The sequence below is a fragment of the Polypterus senegalus genome, chromosome 1 (genome assembly GCF_016835505.1).
Source record: "Polypterus senegalus isolate Bchr_013 chromosome 1, ASM1683550v1, whole genome shotgun sequence".
Lineage (NCBI taxonomy): Eukaryota > Metazoa > Chordata > Cladistia > Polypteriformes > Polypteridae > Polypterus > Polypterus senegalus.
Genome location: NC_053154.1, coordinates 298,122,311 through 298,143,005, shown reverse-complemented (window position 1 = coordinate 298,143,005; position 20,695 = coordinate 298,122,311). Strand labels below are relative to the sequence as shown.

Sequence of the window (20,695 nt, the reverse complement as noted above, 5' to 3'; positions counted from 1 at the left end):
ATTATTTATCAAATATACCAAAGTCCAGAATCTATGTCATGTCAATCATAAGTTCATTTGAAAGAATTAATTCTAACATGTACATGCCTTCTCTTTTGTGTTGGCAGGATAACGTTGACTGAAATGAACAGAATGTAGCAGGTTAATAAACTCTCTTGCGTTCACACTCACATTGATTGTCTACATAAACACAGACTAACCTGTCAGTAGTAGTAATTATTACAGATAATAAATCTGAAAATTCATTGATAGAGAAGCATTACATTTTACTGGATGATAAATATTATGAGAATGCAGTCTGCTTTGACTACAGCAAGATGTTCAAAAGATGTAAAAGTAGTATTTTTTTTTCCCCACTTGAAACCACTTGAGAAAATACTTGCCAAACCACAGCCTCCCTATCCTTCATGAACTGAATGAAGACTGTTATAATTCAGAGGCTACTTCAGTTAGCACCGTAACTCCAATACTACTGAGCCATATGTCACATAAACATAAAAAATCTATTTTCCAATCATTGGTGAAATAATTTGTATAAAACTTAATATCAGAGCTTTAACAATTAAGGGCATAATGAGGGTCTCAAAATGACTAAGCTGCACCAAACGTTTAGAACAATTAAAGGTAGTAATTAAATTATTTGCATTTGTACAAGTCTGTTTTTTTAGTTTATGTATAACTAACCATATTGGAGATTTCTCATTTTTGATACTCGTTCATTACACATAGACTGAGGAAGTCTCCAATTCTGCATTAACTTTGAAAAGTTTTTAGAGAGGACCCTTGGGCTCTGAAATAACAGGGGTGCAGGCCATTCCATTGGAGGAATCTCAGTTTATCTCAAAAATGATCCTATTTGCCCACTAAGCTAATTGTCTTGCCTCTTAAAGAAGAATCATAGTCTCATTTTCAGGGCTAATAGTCTACTTTACGCTTCATCTGGTCGTGATATTTGCACCAGGGGTCCCCTCCAAGTGACAAGAGGTTGCCAGCAAGGTGGAGAATAGAGAAGTTCAAGAAGTTTACCTGTCAAATAGTCAGCTTGATAAGGCAGAAGTGACCTAGGCTTGGGCCTCAGCTTACAATACTGGTAATTTCAGACTCTGTCATGGATAAGAATCAAGGTAAAGATGACTTGGCAAACTACTTGTACTGTTATCAGGTGATGTTTCTGTTCACTGAGTTCAGATTGTCATGTGAGAATCTGCTGTGTCTGTCTATTCTTGAGTTCTTCATCAACAGGTTGCAGTTCACAATCAGCCCTCTTGGATTACAGGAAATGCAATCTAGGTATAACCTAGAACTAGTAGGCATGTGCTATGCTGAAAAGCTAAGAGAATTAAAACTATTTGGTCTTGAGAAGAGAAGGCTACATTGGAATCTAACCTAGCTCTTCAAAATTCTTAAGGGTGTCAATAAAGTTGACTTGGCAGTATTTTTTTTTAAATTAGGTAGTGGAAGACATACTTGAGGATACTAGCGAAAATGATGTGGAAATGTATTTAAGACCAAAGCCATTTATTTACATAAAGAGTTGTGGAAATCCAGAATAAACTCCCAAGTCATGTTTTTGAAGTGAAAACCTTGGCAACCTGTAAACAGTGTCTTGGACATAAGAACAAATGAAGGGGTGAGCATAGAGCAGGACATGTGTTTAATAATAATAAAAAAAAAAACAGCAGAGCAAAGTGGATCTGCAGTTCTGGGAATTTTATACTTCTGTTTTCAATGAACTGTAAATTATCAATTTGTATTCTGATACCTGGTCACTCATACTTATTTCTAATGATGCGTGTGTGTGTTTGGTTTTGGGTCTTGAAAATGTGACCCATTCATTCACATTCCTGTATGTCATACCATGAGAATTTCTTTTGGTGCTTTTGAGTCTGGTATCCTTTTTTCAAGCATATACTCCTTCACAATATACTGTTGCTTAACAACAATAGGTGATCAATATAAAAGTAAATGTAACAACTTGCTTTGCAGAAAATATTTAACTTTATTTCTTGTGTAATATATGTATAAGTTAAACACAACCCTGGGCTCTGTCCTATTTTACTTCCTCTCAGAGGTTTATTAACAGTAAGGTGATGCGCTCTCTGGCTAACTGTTGAGTTGTCTGATTCGTTTGGTTTGTTTGACCCGAAAAAATGAAGTTCAGATTGGAAATTCGTAACAACATAAGTGAACAAATTAATGTATGTGTTTAAGATTTCAAGGCTCATTTATCAACCATGCATGCTTATTTATTTAATCCATGCTCATTTGACCTGACCTTTACATGTGTTTAGTGTTGTGGCTCATCTTAAAATAAAACTAGCATTAAGATGCTAAGGAATATTTGGTTTTGTACTTGACCAAATTTAGGCAGGCAGGCATTCAGTTACAGTGAGGTAAGTCCATTCATTTTTTAGCATACTTTTATGCAAATGAGAATTTTGGAGTAAAAATACAATTTTTACAGCTCCAGGTAAAAGATATAAAAACAGTTTAGCACATACACTATTAAAATAATAAGTAGTCTGCCAACTGTCGGGGTACAATATATTTAAAGGATTGCAGAAAGATGTATTTTTAGCACAATTCCACAATAGTATCTCTGAAGGCAAAGTATGCACAAGAATCATGCAATGATCAGCACTAATACACAATTAATATTTGATTAAATGTTAATTAAAAACTTTGATAAAGTATGATTGTATTTACAAAAGTATTTACTTTTGACAGCTCATGTGCAGCGAATGATAATCAAATGATGTAGATTATGAAAACATATTACCTTATACAGTCATGGCAGAAATTATCAGCACCCCTGGAATTTTCCCAGAAAATGCACCATTTCTCCCAGAAAATTGTTGCAATTCCAAATGTTTTGGTATACACGTGTTTTTTTCCTTTATGTGCATTGGAACAACACAAAAAACAGAGAAAAGAAGCCAAATCTGGCATCATGTCACACAGAACTCCAAAAATGGGCAGGACAAAATTATTGGCACCTTTTCAAAATTGTGGGTAAATCGTTTTATTTCAAGCATATGATTCTCGTTTGAACTCACCTGTGGCAAGAAACAGGTGCTGGAAATATAGCAATCGCACCTGAAGCCAGTTAAAATGGAGAAAAGTTGACTCTGTTGTGTGTCTGAGTGTGCCACACTAAGCATAGAGAACTGAAAGAAGAGCAGAGAATTGTCTGAGGACTTGAGAACAAAAATTGTGGAAAAATATCAACAATCTCAAGGCTACAAGTCCATCTCCAGAGATCTTCATATTCCTTTGTCCACTGTGCGCAACATAATCAAGAAGTTCACAACACATGGCACTGTAGCTAATCTCCATGGACGTGGACAGAAGAGAAAAATTGATAGAAGACTGCAACTAAGGATAGTATGAATGGTGGATAAACAGCCCCAATCAACTTCAAAACATATTCAAGCTGTTCTGCAGACTCAGGGTGCAACAGTGTCAGCTCGAACTATCTGTCAACATCTGAATGAAATGAAACGCTATGAAAGGAGAGCCAGGAGGACCCCACTGCTGACACAGAAACATAAAAAAGCCAGACTGGAGTTTACCAACATGTACTTGAGGAACCCAAAATCCTTCTGGGCAAACGTCTTGTGAACAGATGAGACCAAAGTAGAGCTTTTTGGTAAAGCTCATTATTCTACTGTCTACAGAAAATGGAATGAGGCCTATGAAGAAAAGAACAACACAGTACCTACAGTCAAACATGGAAGAGGTTCTAAGATGTTTGGCTGCCTCTGGCACTGGATGCCTTGACTGTGCGCAAGGCATCATGAAATCTGAAGACTACCAAAAGATGTTGGGGCGCAATGTAGGGCCCAGTGTCAGAAAGGTGGGTCTGCATCAGAGGTCCTGGGTGTTCCAGCATTACAATGACCCCAAACATACCTCTAAAAGCACCCAGAAATGGTTGAAGACAAAGTGCTGGAGAGTTCTGAAGTGGCCAGCAATGAGTCCGGCTCTAAATCCGATTGAACACTTATGGAGAGATCTCAAAATTGCTGTTGGGAGAAGACACCCTTCAAATCTGAGAGACCTTGAGCAGTTTACAAAAGAAGAGCGGTCAGAAATTCCAGTTGAGAGATGTAACAAGCTTGTTGATGGTTATAGGAAGCGCTTGATTTCAGTTATTTTTTCCAAAGGGTGTGCAACCAAATATTAAGTTGAGGGTGCCAATAATTTTGTTCAGCTCGGTTTTTGAGTTTTGTGTGAAATGATGTCAGATTTGGCTTTTTTTCTCTGTTTTTTGTGGTGTTCCAATGCACATAAAGGAAATAAACATGTGTATACCAAAACATTTGTAATTGCAACAATTTTCTGGGAGAAATGGTGCATTTTCTGGGAAAATTCCAGGGGTGCCGATAATTTCAGCCATGACTGTAGGTAAATGTTAACATTCATTTTGCTTTATATATTGCATTATGTTACATAAGGAAAGTCAATGTAATATACTTACTGTTATATAAGTGTGAAAATGTTTACTGTTTCATCACAGCATGAACATTAATAGAATGTGTTATCGAATGTTCAGATGAATTTAACAGGTTTTGACACAGCTGTCATGTTTTCTGTACTGGTAAAAAAACAAAAAAAAACCCTGTAAAGCCCAGTCTGCTGAAGAGCAATATGTGGATGAATAATGAGCATTAGTTCTAAAATTTAGAATACTGAATATTTTGTATTTTCCTCCTCCCTTCATGAAAATTAGTTGTTGTACTTTGACAAGTACTCTGAACATCTGGTAATTTCAGTTCAACAATTTCTTGTTAACACTTTGTGACTCTGGAAATCTGTCAGTTATCTATCATTGTGATTTTTTGTGATACATTTTCTAATCAAAATCTCTAATTGAGTATCCTGTGATGATGCAAGTTTCATCTCAAACTTAGGGTATTCATTTTATGAATCACGATACTTAATGAATAATGAATGAAAAAGCATGAAATGTATTTTTCTTAGTATTGTACTAAGTTAGAATGATTAAATCAACAGGTGACTCATGAGTTGCTATTGAATCTCTGACTGAATCACAGGACTTAATACAAAAATGGCTTTTTTAAAAACAGTCAGCCCATAAACACAGCAACACTTTGCATTAATCAGAGAGGGCATAGTTTTTTCTTAAATGCTTGTTAGTAGTATTAGTACTGTATATAAATATATGTATATTAACAAACAGTGACCAGTACAGTCCTTTGTCCAACAATACATTAAGTAAGTAAGGCTGTAAAGTGCAGAGAAAGCATGCTAGATTGGTTTATCATGTTATTTTTAATGTTTTAACAAAAGTGAGAATTCATTCTTAAGATTCCTTCAATGACAAAAAGGGGATAAAGCAGTCCTTGTTTTAGTTACCAGCTGACATCTATGGGGGTTTCTTTTGCAGGAATAATTAATCTGGAGCAACATCTCAGGTGGTCCTCTCCTGTATGTGCTCCTACCTGAGACTACTTTACCTGTCCTATAGTGTCTTATAACCTTCTGAGGTCATGTTTAGATGAGTGTAAGTGGCTATGAACAAACATCCTATCCAGGATTGGCACAGGTTTCATGCTTGATAATGCTAAGTTAGGTTGAAACCCTTTACTTACAATAATGTAAAAGGATGGTTTGGGTGGGAGGTGGTTAGAAAATGTATGGATGAGTAATTACACTTTAATTTATTTAAACTGAAGCATTCATAGTAATAGTAATTCAGCATTGTACAAATTTTGCTGGAACCTACAAAATTGAACAAACAGCATGGCATTTTGGATTCTAATCTTATATCTTCTAATTTTATTTTTTCTAGTTCCCACATGAATCACTAGATCTCTGGTTTCATTTTGTTAACAGTTCATTTTACATAGTGCCTATCATCTTAACAGAGTTCAGTATAAAGTGTATGGAATTTCATATGTCAAATTTGGGTCACACAGTAAATTAACCATTGGGGTTAAATGACCTGCCTAATTATTGTGACACCAAATGTTCAGTTTCATTTATGTGATAATAGGATTTACTTTGGTCTTCTTTTTTCTTGTTTTAGTGATGTCGTAATGGCCAGTGCATACTTTGATAGTAATATTTTTCCTTTTGTTTCTCGAGAGCAGGTGACTCGGCAGCAGTACCAGAATGCCTTGATGGCTTCTAGGATTGACAAAACACCTCAATCCTCAGACAGCGAGAACATTAAAATAGAATTGACTCTAACTGAACTACGTGACGGCTTGCCGGATGAGACGGCGAACTTGCTCAATGAACAGAACTGTGTGGCACATAACAAATCCAACCACAGTATGCACAATGAGGGCTCCATTTAGCAGATGGCTAGCCTGTCTGCATTTCAGTCACACTACATCTTCCCTGTTACCTCCTCTGTTGGAGATGGATGACTTGGGGAACAACAAACCTTAAACATGCACATATGATTGAGTGTGAAGCCTTGAGACCAAAGAGTTCGTCTACTCGTCTTCTCTAGGAAGTAGTGAGAAGTGAGAGATGTGAAAGACACGTGAAAGTGTGGCAGCTGGGAAATGAGAGATGGTCATCACAGAGCTCAATTTCATGTTCAAATGTACTAAGAGACAGATTTTGTTTTTCTTTATTCAACTAATTTTCCTTTCTCCGGAAGGATTGAATGGTTTGGATGGAAACCACATTAAAACAAAAGACAACAAAAGAAGCTGTATCCCTGTGACATTCTGAAAAGTGCAACTTGGTGTCTGGTACAAAAGGTATTGCATTTACTGGCAAAATCAACGGATGTGTCTGGTTTTATTGCAAAAAAGTGCATGCCTCCAATCATTCAGTTTATTTTTCTATTTATTTACTTTTATAAAAGAAGGACTGATCTGCCTAATTGGTACAGATGTATTTACATCTTTTTTAAAACATGTCTTTTTATCTTGTTGGTATGTTTTGGTTTTTTTTCTTATGCTTTTTTTTCTAATCAACAAAAGAAAATCTCCCAGAAGCCAAAAAAAAAAAATCAAAGATGCCCATTTAAAAAATCCAAAGAATAGTTATGCAATTCATAAACAAAATCTCATCTATTATGCAATTCCTAAAACAAATCTGATCTAATTCCTTGTGCAGCTTGTTATATACTATACTGTATGTTCTTATTCTGTATGTAATAGTATAAAACAGAACAGCCTTAAATTTATTATGCCAACCTGGTGTATCCCTTTGCTAAATCAATAATGCAGACAATCATGATCAGTGTTTGCACTGGTGTAAGTCGGGACAAATATTTTTGCAGAAATTAGAGTTAAAATATTGCAAATTGTTCATTAGATTTATAATTTGAGGAATTGTAGATACAAATGTGTAAATAGTGTACAGAGCCAGTGCAATCCAGAATTAGAATACGCATTTGTGTAATTCATTGAGCGTGTGCATGATATACTGTATGTACATTCAAGGATTCTTCCACAAATATCCTTCCATTTGAGCAGTAACGTATTTAACGTAGCAGTCCTGGATTGTCTGACTACCGTGTACTTAGGTGATTGAATAATATGCATTTGCTATATTGCTGTTGACATTTTTGTCCATCAAAGTATTAAAGGCAATGTAAGTGGTGGGAGAGGCACAGATTGAAAAAATTCTAATCTCCTTAAGATAATAATGGTCAGCTCCTTGCTTGGGACTGGTGAAGGGGTTGAGATGTAGTTTAAATGTGCAGGTTTGGTTATGCTTGTTTTTTTAAGTTTGAGGATTGTGTTTTCCATCATCATTTTCCTCCATCCTAGCTAATACTGGAATAGTTATATAACAATCTCTGAATCTTCACCAAGTATATACTGAGCTTTTTTTCCCCCCCCAACCCCAATTAGTAATATGCTGGATGAATAAATTGAAATACACTATTCAAGGTCCCTGTAGGATAATTTGATATAACTATGTGTTCTATTCTTTGAAAATATCTATGCTTAAAACAAAACTTAACAAAGTGTGTTGTTGACGAATGTGTCTGAGGAAGCATTGAGGGGAATTTTATTTTTTGCTGTCTGTTCTCTCTGCTTTTCATAAGACAGGATGTACCCATTTATTACTTTTGAAAAAAATATTCTCTGCTGCATTGCATATTACAATGTTTGCAAAAAGACAAGATTAAAAGAAAGTTGCCTATGTAAACAGTTCATAAAATGGCAGCAAGATCAGCTGTTGCACAAGATAGAAGTCATACAAATTAGATGATGCAGTTTACTTATAGGATTGTTGTCACATCTAGAAAGGATGAAGGTAAAAAATACTATTCCCACAGCTTATGTCTTAATGCAAATATGGATAATGTCATTGAAGTAACTAATTTGCTAATACATATAGCTCAAGTTTGAGGATTCGAGTTACACTAGTAAGCTATGAAACCAAAGTTCAGGTGTGGGGAAAAAACTAACATGTACAATAGATTGTGTTCACAAGGTTAAGCATTGTGTGGCTGAGATGTTAAAGTATTCTTCATGTCTTAAAGCTAGACGTCTAAGGCACTACGGACAGATCTGAACTACAATTATGTTTACACTATAACCTGCAACTTCAAGCAGGCTTGGTAACTTGCATACTGTCGGAAACCCAACGTACATTTCAAACTGAGTATTTTCATTGAACTCCTAACTTGCTTGTTGCCATAGTGGTACTAAGTTGCCTTTTTTAAACACTGTTACAGAAGCATATTAGCAAACAGCAGGGGAGATTTAATTTTTTTATTTTATTATTTTTTTTTTTAATCTATGCGACTTTTGATTTGTGCTGGTAGAATGTGGGCAGTAAATACTCAGTCTTGATACAGTTGACATAGTACACTCCTAGCTGAGAAGCATCAAGTCCTACTGCTTAAGACTGATCTGTATCTGGATTGTCTCCGACAAAGAACATTTTATCAATGTCACTCCTGTACCTAGTCCCAAAAACTAGTCCAATGTTTTTAAGTATTTAATTGCTGCTAAATGTATTATATTAAGTAGATTATGCCACTCTACTTTGGGGAAAAAAGTATTTATTTATTTATTTACTGTAGACATGTTTTACTTGATTTTATTTGATTTTAGAACAGTACAAAGTTTAAGACTGATGGTTAATTTAGAGTTGTTGCTTTCTCCCTTTTCACCCTTCTAATTTAGCTCCACCTGTCAAATTTGCAGTACTGGCACGTCTTATTTCAGTCAGTGCTTACATTACCAATTTATGTGTAATGAGCATCATCTAAATTAATTTCAGCTCAATTGTATGAAAAAAAAATAGAATTTATTACTTTTTAAAAATATTTTAAATCTTGAGGTTCATTTTCTATTTTGGTGCAGTGTTCTACAGATTCTAGCAAAACCCTGATGATTATAAAGAAGAAACCTGGAAGGTTAAAGACTATTCCCTGCTTACTGGGGGAGGGATGAGTACATTTGTTTCTATAAATTTATACATTTACAGTACATTTGAGAATTCTCTGCTGCTCCTAGAAATATGGCATCTAAGTCTGTTAATAGTGTATGCATGACATACCTTTGTATAATGTTCACCATTAAGCTTTTGAGAGGAATTGGCTTGCAAAAACCCCTTTTAATTATTTGATAGTATCAATAAATTAACACCCTGAAATATATCACTTGTAAGCAATTTGCCAATGTTTTACATATGATATGCTACAGTATTAGATTAAGAAGGTTTTGAGAAAGTGGTGTGTGCTAGGGATTCAACAAGGCTAAAAGTATTGGTTTGAATTTGCTGTTCAGCACAGTCATTTCTCCATATCTTTAAGGATGATACAAGTACTTGATTTCAATCCCAGGTCCTAAAGAATGTGTACCTGTGATGCCCGAGTACTCAGTGAGTGTTCACTTTTGAAACTTCTTTTACCTCCATTCATCTTACTCTAATATTTAGTATGTTTTACCCATTCAGTTTTTATACAGAAGTAATACTGCTATTTTTGGAGCATTAATCCACCAGTAAAAGATCATCAGACTGGTTGAATTTCTTTCTTCGTGTTCATACAGACTAGCAAAGTCATGAAACAACCTGACAAAAATGGTCCCATTTTTGTCTGGGCTAACAAACAAACAGCAAGATAATTACTGATAACACTTGCCCAGAACAAAACATATATACTTGAAACTTTACAATGGAAAAGAAAAGACTGATATATTCCAAAATAATAATAATTAAAAAAAAAAAACTTTTAAGCCAAGAATCAGTCAGTAAAAATGTAAATGTCTCAGTAAAGTGCATGGAGTTTAACGTATTTCAAAGGTAAATGTGAGATCAACAGTTAGTTCCAATCAAAATGTATCATTTCGAGAGCTATGGAGTAAAATTCATTGAAGTATTTCTTGATATTAAGAGGCTGATTTTCATCCCTTTACTGTGATGGGGGAAATTTCAGGTAATTGGACTTTACTACATGAGGTTGCTTGCCACAGATGTCACAACGGATTCACCATACTACATGAAGAAAAGACCAGTAGGTTTCCTAAGTAGTTTAGGTTCACTTGACCATCCTGAGTAATTGCATGGCACAGAGACTGGGCAGTGTAGTCACCCATATGTTTCGTCTTGCTCTTTTTTAGGTTTGTTAATATGGCTTGTGAAAGATACTGCTACTGTTATAAAGTGTAGAACTGATAAAAATCATATGGAAATGATAGTCTTTGCACCAGTAAAGGCTGCAACAAAGGACATTTATTTTTATTCATACTAAAAAGTAGATTTCTACTCTAGCCTCTTTTTGCAGAATATTTCCATACATTTGTCATATTGTAAAAGGCCCTTGTCAGTTATAATTCACTTTTAGTTGTATCAAATCAGACACTAAGATATATAAGTGTAGGCCATGGTCATTATATTATTGCATTGTGAATTTCCCCTTGGGATTAATAAAGTATCTATCTATCTATCTATCTATCTATCTATCTATCTATCTATCTATCTATCTATCTATTATATAGTATCTTATCTATCTATCTATCTATCTATCTATTATATAGTGTCTTATCTATCTATCTATCTATCTATCTATCTATCTATCTATCTATCTATCTATCTATCTATCTATCTATCTATCTATTATATAGTGTCTTATCTATCTATCTATCTATCTATCTATCTATCTATCTATCTATCTATCTATTATATAGTGTCTTATCTATCTATCTATCTATCTATCTATCTATCTATCTATCTATCTATTATATAGTGTCTTATCTATCTATCTATCTATCTATCTATCTATCTATCTATTATATAGTGTCTTATCTATCTATCTATCTATCTATCTATTATATCTATCTATCTATCTATTATATAGTGTCTTATCTATCTATCTATCTATCTATCTATTATATAGTGTCTTATCTATCTATCTATCTATCTATCTATCTATCTATCTATCTATCTATCTATCTAATATGTTATATAATCTATCTATCTATCTATCTATCTATCTATCTATCTAAAATGTTTATTCATTAATTTTTAGACTGATTTAAAAAATGTGAAAGAGAGCAGGATATCAAGGAACAACTTCTTTAACTGACCTCCACCTTGTATACAGTGATATTTATTACAGCACCGTCAAAAGCTTTTCTGAAACTTGACCAGAGATGAGACTGTTAGCCAGCTTTTCTTTTGATGTAAAATTTCTTCAAATCGGGAAATTCAAAACAGTGAAAATATTTACGAAGAGACCTTCACCCTAAACCTTCCAACTTTATAATAGTTTTCTTAAAATTACAGAAGCTGAGCATTGCCTTATTTTTAAGCTGTATGAAATTCTAGATTTTCCAAAAACATGTTGATCTTTCTGAGTTAGATATCCTTGAAGGCTTAGTTTGGGTTGTAGGATTTTTATCCTGTGCAAAATGCAAAATAATTCTTATCTAGTTATGATAAGCAGCACTCTCTATGAACGAATATTTTGGCATGATGACCCTGTGATACTGAGGAACTGCTATTAGTGAATGTTTTCATACATTTGTTTTTACATTTTCTTTCTCCTATGCTTCTGTGTACTGCTTTTTCAGTACCTGGTGTAGCTAACAAGTATTGTAAAATACTAACTGATAAATGATTAAATTACTCTCAAAGGTTTAGGCAGGACTGACACACAGATGGTATGCGACGAGCATTTCTAGAAAGCCATCATACAACAATCAAAAGAATGGTTATTTTTTACCATCAAATTTTTTATTACTATGTGAGACCAAATTGCAATAAATGAAACGTAACATCAATACATATAAAAAAATAAACGCCACCCCCTCCAGTCCTCGCGCCCAACCCTTCTCACACTAACAGGAACACTTCTTTCTTTAATATATCACATTATGGTTGCTTATGCTTGAACCAGTGCCAGTGAAGAGGTGATACCCTGTTTGGGCTGAAGTTCCTACCAAGTGTCTTGAACAGGTTCAGTAGTTCTCACGATCCTAACGTTGGGAATCAAAAAACACAAATAGATAGAGAGAAGATTTGATCAGATTTTAAAATCATGAAGTGTAGGTGAGTTGCCTTTAAAAAGGACTAGACTAATGAATGACTTTAACAAAGAAAAAATGGAGATAAATAAAGGAGGATCATGTTGCATCTCTTTTTACACTATAGCTCTTTTAAAAACAAAGCAATTCTACTGACCTGACATTTTATTTTAACAGTGTGCACTCTGGCAAAGTTCTTTTCTAGGGTCATGCAATTTTGCCAAGGAAAGGGAAATATGAATATGCATTTTGAAAGTAAAATAAGAGTTTGCAATACATAGTTCTTAATTTTGTGTTGCAGTGAAGAACTCGGGCAGGTGACACTATGATGGGCTGGTGGCCTTGAGAATGTTTAGGCCGCTAACCTATGGGACAGGGTGTAAAAATAAAGTTCCTTAATATGCACGTGTTCCTCTGCTAGCTAGCAATTGGAAACAAATGCTCAATGCCTAATTAAATGCAGGATGATTTCCAAAGCATTTGGGCAGCTGAGTGCCAAGGAGTACTTGTAGCCTCATAATGGACTGTGCTTTGTTTTTAATGTGGAAAGTGAGTTTACCTACCAATGTGACCTCTTTTCTTGGAAACCCTAGCAGCCCGTAGTAAAATATTTATCTATGACCCGTTTTTGCCAGCAGAGTCCGGTTTGTTTCATCTCTATTTGTTTCTTTTTAAATTTTATTTTACTTGTGGATTGAAAAGCAGCTTGTTTCTGGAGTGGTGTTAGAAACAAATGACTTATTGCCCATTCTGCTGGCTTGCGGACTTTTTCCAATGCCTTTCCAGACAGTTTGTGTTTAAACCAGTTGTGTGTTTTTCTTGGGTGCAGCGATGTGTACTTCCAGTGTAAGGAGAAAATGTGTAACTGAGCTGCTCATCCTGCATGAGACCAGTGGCACTGTTTTTTCAGATGTTTGTCCAGATATTATCCACTGTGCTGTATCTTGTCTAGTGTTTTACGTTCAGTGCTCCTAATCCCATCATCTTTACATATTTGCAAAACATTGGAGTAACTCAAACATTGGGGTTCCTAAAAAAATCTGTACCCCAAATGTATACTTGAAAGGAAAGATCTGGCTGGTGATCTGAACTGATCTCCCACAGAGGAAGGGATAGGAAGTGTGCCTGTCATTTATTTAGATGGGGTTTGTGCTAGAAAAAAAAAATGTTTGTTTTAGTTTTTCCTATGACTCTCCATCTGTGTTTCCATTTTCTCACTCACTGAATCCAATTTCTGGATTGTGAGAGGCCAGTCAATCCCAGAAGCCCTGGATAAAAGGTAACAAAGTCCCAGAAATGGATGCCAGTCCATCACAGGATATACTTGGAAGCACATTCACTCAGTTCAGGGCCAGTTTACAGTTCTCAACCTAACCGAGGGCCGAAAAGGCAACCTGCACAGACAGAATATGGTAAACTGGGCCATAATTTGAACATGGCATCGTGACGCTGCCCACTTAATTGTAGGGAGAGCTTATCAAGGAGTGATGATTAAAGCGTGTGGCACATGTCTCAATAAAACAAGGCGGAGGTCTGCTTTTGGCTGGAAAAATTATAAAGGTTATTTCTAATTGAAAATATAGGGCAGTGCAGCACATTTATCACAAACGTGTCCAGTTATTGTCCAGCACAGCAGCCTGTTAGTTAATGCAACTTAATATTTAGTTATTAGCCTGTTGCTGTTACAGTACTAATGTGCCAGAAATGCTTACCATGAGATGCTTTGTTTTTATGAAAACCAAATTGTGTTTTGTACTGAACAGTAATTCCTCAATTCTTTTATTTATTTGACCCTAAATATTTTATTCATAAAAACTGTCAATACATGCAGAGAGGTGCAGGTTGCAATATTATTCATTTGTGAGATTGCATTTAGGGAGTTGAGAAAAGTCATGTGAACATAAGAGAAGCTCAGTTAGCATCAAAGGTAGACATGTTAAGATTTATTAAATGTAGAAGCTATTGCAGCACTGCAGTCTAATTGAAACAAGCTTTGAATATCTGCTGCTTCACCTTTCAGTGTCTTCTCACACCCTCACTCTTCATTGAATTGGGGTATTGAAACATTAGCCCCTTTTCCTCTGTGCTTGCCCGAATGTAATGCCTTGTCCCACTGGAGCCGACCATCCTCCACATTGTCTTTAGTCTTTACCAACAAGCACGTCGAGGACTTGTCTGCGAGGAGGCGCGATGCGTTTTGAAAAGTCTCCGTGTAGGACGTCTGCCGAGTGCAAGTTACTGGCTAAGGCTGCTCTTAATTCACATTTTGCTCAAGTGTAGTCCGACTAAACGTTTGATTTTCCTATTCTTAGATATTGTGTTTGTCCCACTGAAAGCAATACATTCTTGACTCCATAATATGAAACAAGGTGAAGGTAAAACAAAAATACAAACTGGAGCTGCAGTTTCATTCGGTTCAAATCCCAAGCAGATGATGCTGCTGATTGCGATTTTAGTCCTGTGACAAACAAGACATTCCCAGAAAGCCCCTCAAAGCTGCCCATGTGGTATGAGCCATGCAGGTTCACTGGTGTGTCCCGTCAATGTGCCAAATGGTATGGTAAGGGAGCCCCAGCAATACCACCGTCCAGCATTGGCACTGCCCATCGGGCTCCCAGTTCTTGACCATGTTGGCTGTGCTGCTTCTGGCTTTTCTTTCCTTGGGTGTATCATACTGTACGGTGGTCCGTCATTCACAGCGGGCACCTTCTAGGGCAGAATTTAGAACTGTTTATATGAGACTTAAATGAAGCACAACTGAGCGAATAACTAACTGTACATTTCCAAAGGTGATCGTTCTTTCAATTAAGTGTATAATTATTTGAATGGCATTGTAGATTTTCAGTCTTCTATTTATTTTTACATGATTTATCTGTATATTTGGTGATTTAAAAGTGTTATTTTTGTTGTCATTGTATATCATTTCTCTTAGTTAAAGACAAATAAGATCATTTCTTGTATTTTGACATTCCACTTTGATTTTTTTTTTACACTTAAATCCCTTGATGAGTAATATGGGCAATTATTTTTACTAATGAAAATTGCTTTAAAAAATCTGTAAACATTCAATATAGCGTTGTAGCATTGCAAAAATCAACTGATGGCTGCCAAATAAACCGCACATAATTCTGTAATCTGGTGCTAAACTTTCATGAATGAGAAAAGAAGCCGTCGTTGTTTTATCCTGTGCAGCCTTTGTGATTTGTCTAATGGCCAAACTAATTGTTTGGAGATGAAAGGTGAGGTTTTGTGCTCGCGTAGGTTTGTGATTCCACAGTGCTGACTAACGAAAGCTGAACCGGGGGTCTTCTCTGAGGAGCATTAGTGTGCCATTTTTCACCAAGTTTATTTCATTTTAATAATTGGCCTGAAATACTAAATTACAGCATAATGAATGTGGAGGAAGATCTGTAAATTGACATTTTGCTGAAAATCTTTCTTTGGAATGTGAGAATGGAAAGATAAACAGTGAGCGGGTGCCTTGATTCTCCATTGTTTGCAGTTTCTTTGTTCTTCGGAGGCCCAAGTGGCCAGCACTTGGATTCCCCCTCGGCTGGCTAACCAAATATGTATTTTTTTTTTTTTCTGCTTGTGTCCAGTCCAGTGTTTTGCTTTCTTACAGTTTATTTTGTGCTTCGACACTGAAATGTTGGTTTTAAGAATCATTAGCAAGATGAACTGTGGAGAATGTTTAATGGAAAAAAAAAGAGAGACTAACCTTTGTGGCCTCAAGTCATATTGTGAAAAGTGTCATTTTATACAAAACCCAGGTGATGACTTTAATAAAGAAATGATTCATAATCCAAATGCAGTGTCTTTTTCTTAGACTTTACAGACCATTCCATGAGAAGAGAGGCTTAGATCTGATGTGTCCTCTCGCCAGTTCATGGCACTTGGCCTCTTGTGCCCGTCTCTCTCTCTCTCTCTCCCTGTTTTTCTTAGGCTTTCCCTCTGGAACCTCAGCCATCAAGATGAAGAGTGTGGTGTGTGTGTGTGTGTGTGAGAGAGGCTGCCCCGGTCCTAGGATGTGCGCCAGCTCACCACACTGGCACTACTTGACGTTTTGAAGTTGGCAGTAGAGACTGTGCAGCTCTGATGAGGCCGGCTTTAGTAATCCACAGAACGGTCATTGGCGTCACCAGCTGTTCTAGGGGTCACATTACCTCGACTCCCGCATGGATTCACACTCCTCCCTGTTGTCTAAGTGCTGCTGGAATCTTTTTCTCCTGTTAGTGTGGGTTTTCCTGGCCCCTGAGTGTCGGTGAGTGGACCTTGTGATGCCAGCTTGTGCCTGATGTTGCCAGGATAGGCTCTGCCCCACTGTCACCCAGAACTGGATTTAGCTGGTTTGAGTAAGTGATCTACTCTCTGCTAGTTGTCAACTCAGAACCAAATTTGGTTTTGATGGACCAGTCTCAAATTGATCTGAGCATGAGATGGGCCGCTATGTGTATTCACACCTGACCGTACGTACGTGTAGCGCTGTCTAACAAGTCCCTTGAGTCATTTTGTTTGTCTTGTGTCCTTTTTGTTATCATCATCCTTAGAACGTTGTGTAGATGTGTTATGCTAAAAGTGCACAACTTATGGTTGTTTTGTGATTTTTTGTTCTTCATCTCTTCGAGGGTTTCCATAGCAGGCCAGAATAAAGTGTACCCAGCGACGGCTGTTCAGCCCAGTTTGAACCCAGTGGTTTCTGGCTTAGTCTCCATGTCTTTGCAGCTCCCGGAAGAAATATTAATTTCAGAAGTATATATGGAGGGAAGATAATGAAGCTTGTAGCTTGGCCTTCAGCTTCTGGTGGTCCTGGTCTGAAGGTCTGCAAGTCAAGTAGAGGCCGCTTTGGAAGTCACTGTGACTACAGCTACAAGGAATTGTGACCTTATGTGCCCAGTCAAGAAAACAGAATTCACCCTCAGGGACCTCGGAAGCACAAAATGGGAGGGCACTTTGATTTGATGGACAGAATAAGGACAGTATGGCGATTTGTGGAAGGTAAAGCAGACACTCCTCCAGAATGAAGAACATGACAGCAATCATAGTTTGGACATGTAGTGTAATCCCAGGAATGAGGTTCCGAATGTGAGGGGGGGGGCCTGCTTAATAAGCCAGCGCTGTGGAATCTCGACCACCAGTTCCAGCCATGAGGTCTGATGTCGCTCCCAGTACTTCACTGTTAGCGGTGGCTCAGGTGGAACACAAAGTGCTGGAGCAGTGAGAGTCCTGCTGGTATGTCATTAGAGCTTTGGGTGGATGTGCTGTAAATCATCTAAGTGGCAAATATCCACCTTTTATTGAAAGGTTTGTTTCCAGTGAGGTCCTAAATATAACATCACATACAAAAGGACCTGAAATACTGTAACACGTGTTTTCTGTTTGCTTGTTTGTTTTCTTATGTCTTGCAATGGATGAGTGGCTGGGCTGTGTGAAGTGGTCAGTAACTGGTTGCCCACCCTCACACTATTCTATGCCATTCTTTCCCAACTCCTTTCATTCAGAGACACGTGGCCCGCTTGTTTCAGGTCCGGCCACAGCGTCCATGTTGGGTCTTTGGGCCAACTCTGACCTTCAGGTGTCTTTCCAGTCGTTGAGAGGTCCACTTGCTTAACCCAGCGGCAGTTCAGCTTCAGCCCTCAGATTGACAAGCAGACATTCTCCACACAGACAGCAAAGCACCCGACTCCCCACAATCGCCACCGTGGTGGTCTTCTTGTAAAGGGCCATCTTTGCCATACCCCAGATGTCTCAATTGGTGAAGGCCGAACACTGATGCAGAGCAACAATACAGGGGTGTCACAAATAGATAAGTGAGTTAATTGTTTTCAGTTTAACTTTTTGTACCCTTTATATTTGAATTAAATTGACTTAAAATGAGACCTGACTTGACATTGGCCAGTTTCAGTTGGCCTAGTGTGGCACCTGAGCTCTGGGATGCAAGCTGAACCCAGTGCTGCCAGGACAGGTGCCAGCTATGTACAGAAAAATGGAAAGGAAAACAACACAAAGACAAAACTGCCCTTCTCCCCAAGGGGAGACTTATAAATGATGGGCTATGACTTCTGTTATCCACAACGACCGATGACTGTGAGGCTCCATTGTGGGCTGCCAACTGCTACTTTGTAGCTGGACACTGAAGGCGTAATTCTGCTAACAACAGTGCCCTCTAATGGTAACAAACGCCTACACATTGCTGCTCTTCATACATAACGAGTAATTCTTTCAGTATTTCAATCTTTTTCTAAAAGTATCATTTACAAGATGTGTACTGGAGGGCTGACTAGATATCAACAGGCTTGTTCAAACATTTGCATGTCCTCTGAACCCAGTATGTAACTCATGGCTGATTTCTTATGCCACATTCATGAAGCTCTACCAGTCCTTACAGCTCAGCCATCCTTTGCCCGACTCCCAATCAAAGTGCCCAGGGCTATTCATCAATGGTGTCCTTCACATTGCAGAGTTGGCATCTGTAGACTTTCAGTGTGCTGAACTCTCATCCCCTGGAGGTGCAAGGGGCTGGTAGAACCACTTCAGGCCAGTTTATGGTTCCTGCTGAATGCCCAGATATGGCAGCCCACCTTTTCCTGGTGTTCAAAAATAGCAGGATGTTCCATGTGGAGATTCCCCTTTCCCAAAGGCTGCATGCTCACTTTTCAAGACTTGATCCTAATTATTTGTCCTGGAAAACATGTCCTCTGGGCACTGTCATACCTACTGGGTGTAATTTTGATATGGCATGTATTGGGCAGAATTAAATAGCACTTATGTGAAAAATAACAGGCACACCTGTGGGAACAAAACCAAAATGATCCATTTTTTGAGCCCACTTATTTCAGTCACTGGTCTCTCATTTCTCATCCATGTGCATCGCCTGGTCATGCAGAGAAGGTGTAGGATGAGTGTTGTAGAAGATTCTCTGACTTCCTTTATGACAGTAATGGCCCCTTATCTCTCAGATTTGTTTAGAAGGAAGAAGCCCGAGGTGTCAGGTGAGGTCCAGTGTGACTGGTAATTCTTGCTGATTGTGGATCTGAAGAACAGCGGGCAACATTTTGCCTGTTAGACTGCAAGTAAGAACTTCACTGTACTCTGCACGTGACATAAACTTGAACACTGCTGGAGATGAAGGCCCTACTACACAAGACCTCCAGTACAGAAAGGGTCCCCCACTTGTAAGACAAGATCACGTTGGCATTGGCAGTGTGGAAGGCCAGTAGGTGTACAGAAGCACAAGGAAACAATGGAGGTTCAGTGGGGAAGCACAGGGCCTCCTGGCTGATGAGACAGCAGCAGAGCATCTGAGACTGGGACAGCATGGACCAGCCTGTTCATTTAAAACTGAGATAACGGAGGTAGGTCTGCATTCTTCTGCCCAACCGCTAGGGGGCAGCATATCTGGCCCAGAAGTGCTACTACAGGCTGCACTGACTCAGCCACCCTTGGCGATTCTGAGGTTGACCCCAGTAACAAGGGTGTAAGTTGAGTCTGCAGGTGGGAAGAGACCTGAGCTGAGGACTCAAGAGGGAGATGCCATGGATGTGTGTTTGTGCCCGAGAAAGGAGGGGGGAATGGGAGTGCCTGGAGGGCAGCCAGGGCCGAGTGTCCTTCTTTCTGTTTGTACTTTGAGTTTTCCTCCACTTAGCGGCATTCCGTTTATAACTCCCCATTATTAATAAACACAACACCCGTCACCACGTCATCTCATATTCCTGTGCCAAGTGGGCATGGCTGGGTGGACCGACACAAGGACGTGCCTTCAAAACATTTATGTGGAGTATGAAGGCCGCTGACGGCTCTCATTTATCAGCCTTTATTATCCACTTCTCTTTTTTATAGCATCCACATTCAGCTCTTGACGACTTTATTCAAATTCTTGTAATTTACCATCAAAAAGATGAATCTGCAATTCAGACAGCCAGCAACAGTCATCATAAGAGGTAAGTGCGCTGGCCTAAGCTTGGGGGCTCCAACTCGCACAGAAAAGGTGGGGAACTGGGATGAGTGCCCCCAAAGACTGTAGGTATACTGCTCAAAAGCCGTTTGGTTTGTTAAAATGGTGAATGTTTTTATCCACTATGAGGGATTCATTCATAAAAGAGAAAGTCCAAATTCTTCACTGTGGATCTGAGTCCCAGACCCTGGAACTGTGAGGTAACAATCAATAATTGTATCAAATTGCCTAATGTATCACTAGATATGAAAAATAAACCCATAACCCA

At 37.9% G+C, this 20,695-nt stretch overlaps 1 protein-coding gene across 1 annotated transcript in view; it reads left to right on the top strand.

The window, feature by feature from the left end:
• Window positions 1–6,856, top strand: part of LOC120515864 (metal transporter CNNM2-like) — a 166,873-nt gene extending 160,017 nt beyond the window's left edge. Inside the window, exon 8 of the mRNA XM_039737249.1 lies at window positions 6,117–6,856. Coding sequence (XP_039593183.1) covers window positions 6,117–6,326 — 210 coding nt within the window. The 3' untranslated portion in view covers window positions 6,327–6,856. The remainder of the gene's footprint in view (window positions 1–6,116) is intronic.
• The last annotated feature ends 13,839 nt before the right edge of the window (window positions 6,857–20,695 follow it).